The sequence below is a fragment of the Natrix helvetica genome (assembly GCF_964273705.1).
Source record: "Natrix helvetica genome assembly, chromosome: 1".
NCBI classification, from domain to species: Eukaryota; Metazoa; Chordata; class Lepidosauria; order Squamata; family Natricidae; genus Natrix; species Natrix helvetica.
The window spans coordinates 359,419,494-359,426,260 of record NC_138548.1 but is presented as its reverse complement, the minus strand read 5'-3'; the positions used below and the strand labels follow the sequence as shown (position 1 = coordinate 359,426,260).

Sequence of the window (6,767 nt, the reverse complement as noted above, 5' to 3'; positions counted from 1 at the left end):
AAACGTTCAAATCTGTGCCGTACATTATAGCCTTCCGTAGAAAGTGGCTTGCTCCATTTCTGGGTCTGAAAGACGTTCCTTGCGTCCTCATGAAACACAGGGCATAATATCTTGCAAACCTCAATGATGAACCGCTGAAGACTCCTCAGTCAGTGTTTCCCAGGCTTGGCCACTTCAACGCGCGGGAGCATAAACTCACGAAGTCCAATTCTGGGAGTTGAAGTCCACACGTCTTAAAGTAGCCGTGCCTGAGAAGCCCTGCTCCAAGTATTTTAATATTCCTTTGGGCTTTCCATCTTTTAACCAACCTGTTTCTTCTCTTCCCACCCACCTACCCTGCTGCCCTGCATCTTCAGAATTGCTGGTTGAAACAGCTGAACCTACAGAACTTACTGAACTTTCTATGGAGGCCATAAGCACTGCTGTGGTAAGACGGAAACGGGGTTATTTATTTATTTTTGGGCTGGGGGGAGTAAATCCTCTAGTAAGGATTTAGTAAGTAAGTAATCTAGTAAGGCTAGACTACTGTAACGCTCTCTACATGGGGCTACCCTTGAGATGCACCCGAAGGCTGCAGTTGGTTCAGAATGCGGCCGTGCGGGCAGTTTCGGGAGTCGCTAGATACTTTTACTTTACTTTTACTTTTATTTAGATTTTTATACCGCCCCCTCTCCCCAAAGGGACTCGGGGCGGTGTACAGTCAAATAAAAACACATCAATAAATAGAAGATACAAACACAAAGAGGAGGCAATAAGAAACTGTACATATCTGAAGTAAAGTAGTTAAAAGCAATATTTAAATACCCTAAAAATACCCAATACTCCCACGTAACACCTCTCCTGTGCGGGCTGCACTGGCTACCTGTAGCTTTTCGGGTGCGTTTCAAGGTGCTGATTATCATCTTCAAAGCGCTCCATGGCACAGGGCCTAGTTATTTGCGGGATCGTATCCTGCCCCACACATCCCTTCGGCCGATCCGCTCACACAGAGAGGGACTCCTCCGGGTGCCGTCCACTAGGCTGTGCCAGCAGGCGACGCCCAGGGGAAGGGCCTTCTCTGTGATGGGCCCGACCCTCTGGAATGACCTCCCCCCGGATATTAGAACAACCACGGACCTCCGCTCCTTCCGCAAGAAGCTCAAAACCCACCTGTTTAATCTAGCCGGCCTGGCCTAATTCCAGCTCTCCCACCTCAGTCTGTATTTTTAAATTTTACGGGTTGGTCTTAAGGCTGAGTTTTTAATTTTTATACTTGTACAGGGGTTTAAAGTTTAATCCGATTTTAATTATATTTACTATTATCTGTATGGTTTTTAATTTAGTACCTGTACACCGCCCCGAGTACCTTCGGGGAGAGGGGGTGGTCTAGAAATCAAATAAAATAAAATAAATAATAAATAATAATAAAACTGTAGTAACAGTTCAGAGTTCACAGCCAAGCTTGGAAATCATCAACAGTCCAACAGTTCAACCCTGAAGTATTCCTTATTAGAGATGGTCCTTGTTTAGTGATTGCCTCTTTTAATAACAACAAACAGCCTTGTTTCAGCTTCAGAATAGCCTGATTAGCACAAGCAGCTGATCGACCTCTAACATCAACTGTTTCAGGCTGCAGGGATTGTCACCTTCGTGCCCCATTTTTGGCCTCCATGCGCCCAACAATCAGCTGCTTGTGCTAATCAGGCTGTGCTGAAATTGAAACAAGCTGTTTGCTGTTTTTCTGCAAGGAGGCAAATTGCTGGGAGGCAGAAGTAGAGGCAGATTTTTTTTCTTGTTCTCCTCCCCAAAAGCTAGGTGTGTCTTATACTTTGAAGAGTCTTATACTTCGAAAAATACAGTACTTTGAATCAGGACGAGGATCTTTTATCCCCTTTAGCCAACCTGAGTGATACAGTCTCAAGGGTTGGCTATCTATTTGCCTGGATGGTAGAACATTTGCTTAAGTGCAAGGGAAGTTAGGCCTTCCCTGGTGGTGGATTTAAGTGGAGAGGGTTCCTATCTATGGAAACACCAGGTAAAGATGGTCCCTATATTTATGGCTCTCCCCAAAGTTGTAAAAAACTTGATTTTTCTGAGGTCTTTTCTGGATGGATTAAGGAGTCAACAACTTAAGATTTAGTTTTATTTTATTGAATATAAAATTGCGATCAGGATTGTTGTTATTTTGCTATACACCCTATAAAGCTGCCTAGAGTTCAGAAACCAAAGGAGTGTATACATTTCCTAAATAAATAAACATCTGGAATCTGGTAGGTCTTAAAAAGATTTTGCAGGATCTCATGTGCAAAAGAAAGCCAGTTTAGTGTGTTTATTATATTTTTTTAATCCTGCCTTTGTTATTTTATAAAATAATAATTCAGAAAGCGAGATGGACAGCATATACCATATTTTTTGGAGTATAAGACACACTTCCCCCCCCCCCAAAAAAAGTGGGTGAAAATCTGGGTGCATCTTATACACTAAATACAGCATTTCTGGCCTCCTGAAACCCCACCCCCTTTGCAAAAATGGATGTGCAGAGAGTTTGAGGGGCCTGGAAAGTGCTCCTGCGGGCGGGGGAGGGCAAAAACGAGCAAAAAACGAGGCATTTCTTGCTCATTTCTCTTCCCACCCAGCACCCAGGAGCACTCTACAAGCCTCCCAAAGTCTATGTATGCCCTGTTTTTTGCAAAAAACAGGCCCATTTTGTAAAAATGAGCTGTTTTGTGCTTGTTTTTGACCCCCAGCCCCCAGGAGCACTTTGCAGGCCTCTCAAACTCTCTGCATGCTCCGTTTTTCACAAAAAACTAGGCGTGCAGAGGGTTTGGGAGGCCTGCAGAGTGCAAAAACTTTTTTTTTTTAAATTTACCTCTTCAAAATCTTGGTGCGTCTTATACTCTGGTGCGTCTTATAGGCCCAAAAATATGGTAAATAATAAATAAAAAAGGCAGTAAACATAAATAATCCACATTCCTCTTCCTGTTTTCCCCACAGGAACAACCTTGTGAGGTAGGTTGGGCTGAGAGAGGGTAATTGGCCCAAAGCCACCCAGCTGGCTTTCATGCCTAAGGTTGGAGGCCTGGTTTTTAAGGCAGGGGACCATGAGTCCCAGTCTTGCCTTTGGCGCCAAGCCAGTTAGGTAATCCTGAACCAGTCCCTTTCTCTCAGCCCTAGGAAGCAGGCAATGGCAAGTCAATCCGAAATCTTGCCAAAGAAACCTGCAGGGACTAGGCCAGGCGGCCACCAGCTTAGTGACTTCAAAACAAGTCAGTTTCTGGAAGACCTGGGGACCTTGATGGCTGGGTGGCTGCTTCTGAAGGCCCTCCACTGAGAGATTGGTGGGCTTCCTTGGGAGAACAGGATGCTACAGATCAGGCAGATTTTATTTTATTTTTCCTGCTGAAACTAAAGCCTGTTTGTTACAGGATCAGCAGAAATCTTACTCTGATTTCCACTCTTTCAGATAAGTGTGGATGGCAACTTATTTCTTGTGCAAACTACTGTATAGAGCTGGATCGTGCACACTGAGACACTAAATTTGGGTAAGTTCCTTTTTTTGATTCTCCCAGGATTCCCGGTCACTGTTCTCTCAAGACAGAAATCATTTTTTTTTTTCAAGGAATCACCAAGAACAATCACCCCAACACCGTCAGGGCAAGCCACTAGTATAAAACCAGAGAGCAAACCCCGCTCTCTTCTAGCACTGATGATGTTACCAAGTTGGGTAATAAAATGTCTGCAAGAAAACAGCCAAGCTCCGAGAACACCAAGGACCCCATACAAATGATATTTACAAGAATTCCAATTTTCAACCCACTGTATTTCAGTCCCATGGCTATAGATCAGGAGTGTCAAATTCACAACGCGTGGGGCTGGATGCATCACGCGCTGACCACGCCCACCCCCGGTTTAGCGAAGGGCGGGGGGGGGAGTCGTGATACCTCACATGACGACGCGAGTTTGACACCCCTGCTATAGATCATTCAAATAGCCAGCATCTTTTAAGAGACATTCTAACGACATACTTTCAAATCGGAGTTTTCTGTTCATTTTGCCTCCGTGGCTCTGTTAAGCATGTTGGACTATTACCATGGGCAATCCTGGTTTATAAATCCTTTCCTAACTTTTACAAGCTCTTTTTAAGTGAGTTTCAGCCCCTTTTTTCCTCTCTCCAGCTGTTAACCAGATTGTTGCGAAGGCGACGAAGAAGGAAAAGGGCTGGATGTGCTGCTGTGAGAACTGATCAACCAGAAAATAAAATGTGGTTTTAAATTTCTTTCTAGGAATTACAATCAAGATAAATCCGGCACGAAACGAAAGCTTTTCAGAATGCTCATCTTCCGGCCTTCGTATGTCACTTCCTGCTATCCGCCAAACTCTCTGAGTGATTTGGAATCATAGAGTTAAAAAAGAAAATAAATCAACCCTTAAAAGGGACCATAGGTTAACACTCTCTCAATCTGCCTTTCTCAATTTCGTGCCCTCAAAAGCTTCAGAAACGTTCTTTGAAAGCAGCTGACAGAGAAACCGATGGACAAGATTTGGAGCGGAAAGATACATTCTTCTTCATCCTAAAGATATATTTATAATTTAGAGTATAGCTTAGTTTATCTTGGCCATCACAATTCTTAAGCCTTAATTGCGCTTTTTGTGACTGTGAGGATAAATTATGGGGTGGGGGTGGGGGTGGGGCTGCAATCTTTTGTGCACCTTAGAAAGGCCAAGGTACTTCAATGTAATATAGGTATGTAACAGATACATACGTGGCCGTCTGCGTCTTGAAAAAACAGCAGCGCAGTGGCCGTTCACAACTGTTTTTGTGGAAGGCTCCAGAAGTTGGAGGTCGCCACCAAGAAGACCCTACTTAATGGAAACAGCTATGAAGGCAGACCTGCTTTCCTGGCTGAGCAGCAATTCCCAAACAATTTATCCAAGCTAACATATTCTGTTTCTATCAGAGGTTTTCCACCTTGGCAACTTTAAGATACGTGGACTTCAACTCCCAGCATGCTGGCCCGGGAATTCTGGGAGTTGAAATCCATGCATCTTAAAAGTTGCCGAGGTTAAAACAACAAAATTGGTTTCTACAAAGTGGCCTCCTGCTCCACCTCCTCCACCTAATTCGTTCCAACTGAATGTGGCCAGTTATGCCCCAGAATGGCCTTTCCCGCTCGGGTATTCTGCAGATGTGGGAATTGAAGACCCAAACATCTGGCGGACAGCAGCTGGGGTTAAAGTGGCCAGAGAGGGGTCTCCTGGCTCTTATTTGACTGACCTGTTTAAATCCTGCTTTGCCTTCTGGTTCTTTAAACCTGGGTGCTGCTCTAAATGCTTCTAATTATTTTTGTATCTCAGAAAGAGAATTATTTTGGATTGCTGAGTAAATAAAATTAGATTCTATATAACAGCCAGCATTGTGTTTCTTGTGTGTGTGTGTGTGTGTTGCCACAAGGCAGCTTGCTTTCATTCACTAAATGGAATTGCTCTGATATGAGTTAGGCTGGGTTTCTACTCCCATAATGTCTTGCCGGCTGGATTTGATAGGAGTTGTGATCCAGCGACTCTGAACCCTCCAGACAGGAAAGCTGTTCTGAAGGCATCTAAAGGCACATTTGATGATGGCTGCAGATCTGAAGAGTTCAAATATGCTCACTCATTAAGGGGCATAAAACAAAATTAAGTGTCACCAGGGGAAAGGACTCACTGAGGGCCCTACAAATTGTTTATAAGCTACACAGTGAAAAGTGGCCCAGAGTTAAAAGAAACATAGCAGTGGGCTCAAATATTCTTGTTTGTGGGCAAAATCCAATCGTCTCATTACATTACTTTTGACATTTCCATGTTTCTTGAAACTGCCAATGACGGTGAGAGAGTCTCTGTACATCTAAAAATTGAGAGAAAGCATGGAGGACAATGATAGAGAAGTTTTCTTGCCATTCCGAGGTGGACAATAATAACTGAAAGTTATAACCTAGGTTCTAAAACTGCCACTGTTGCAGAAAATCATGAGACTCAGACCTCGGAATCAAAAGAAGTTGCTTTTTATTTGCGCAAAGGTTCAGAGCGATATAGCCGAAGCAACATCTGAACCCCCTCTTATGGAAAAGCAAGTGCTTATATATTCTTCAAAAGCAGTAAAACACGGAAATGTAACATGTTAGCATTGATTGCCTACACGATTTATAGCCCCCTGTTGCTATGCTAAAGAAGCTAAATATCTTGCCCCCCTCTCGTTGATCGAGGTCACAGGTGTCTTGCAAAAAGCACCTAGGTTTCCAGCAGTGGGTTTGTGGTTAATCATGTGTGAACTTGAGGCATGTGTGAATTTGAGATTTGACATTTTCCATTTCTTTGTTGTTCTACACATCTAAAAGCATCCTCCTTTATGTCCTGCCTCACCACAGAGACTCAACTTCTACAGTATGACTCTGGAGGTTCAACAACTTTTGAGACATAATATTTTCGGCAATATTTTGTTGAGAGAAATAAAACTTGGCCATCTTGTACAACTTTTTGTGCTCTATAAAACAAAATACGATCTCATGATCAGATCAGGTCAGATCTCATGAAATTATCTCCATCTAGATAATTTTGAGCAAAGTTGGCCGAAAATATGGGGTCAAACAAATGACTATATCTCCGCAAGTATTGCATCAGCACAAGGAACACTTGACTGTGCATGTTCACACCAAATTTCATAGAAATTAGTATTGGTCGAGCAGCGACCTTAGCCCCCCCAGACGACTTGACATGCAATGTCAGTCATATAAATAACATATTAGACAACA

General features: G+C 43.3%; 1 protein-coding gene across 7 annotated transcripts in view; it reads left to right on the top strand.

Moving 5' to 3' along the window:
• LOC309397331 (uncharacterized protein) overlaps positions 1-5,384 on the top strand; it is a 40,521-nt gene extending 35,137 nt beyond the window's left edge. For 6 of the 7 annotated variants that reach the window (XM_081963261.1, XM_081963255.1, XM_081963257.1 and 3 more), the window contains exons 10-12: positions 357-427; positions 3,443-3,521; positions 4,263-5,384. In XM_081963261.1, the coding sequence (XP_081819387.1) occupies positions 357-427; positions 3,443-3,487 (116 nt within the window). In that variant the 3' untranslated portion in view covers positions 3,488-3,521; positions 4,263-5,384. Of the gene's footprint in view, positions 1-356; positions 428-3,442; positions 3,522-4,154 lie in introns of all 7 variants that reach the window. The other variant, XM_081963256.1, reaches the window with a different exon arrangement.
• Positions 5,385-6,767: the final 1,383 nt, after the last annotated feature.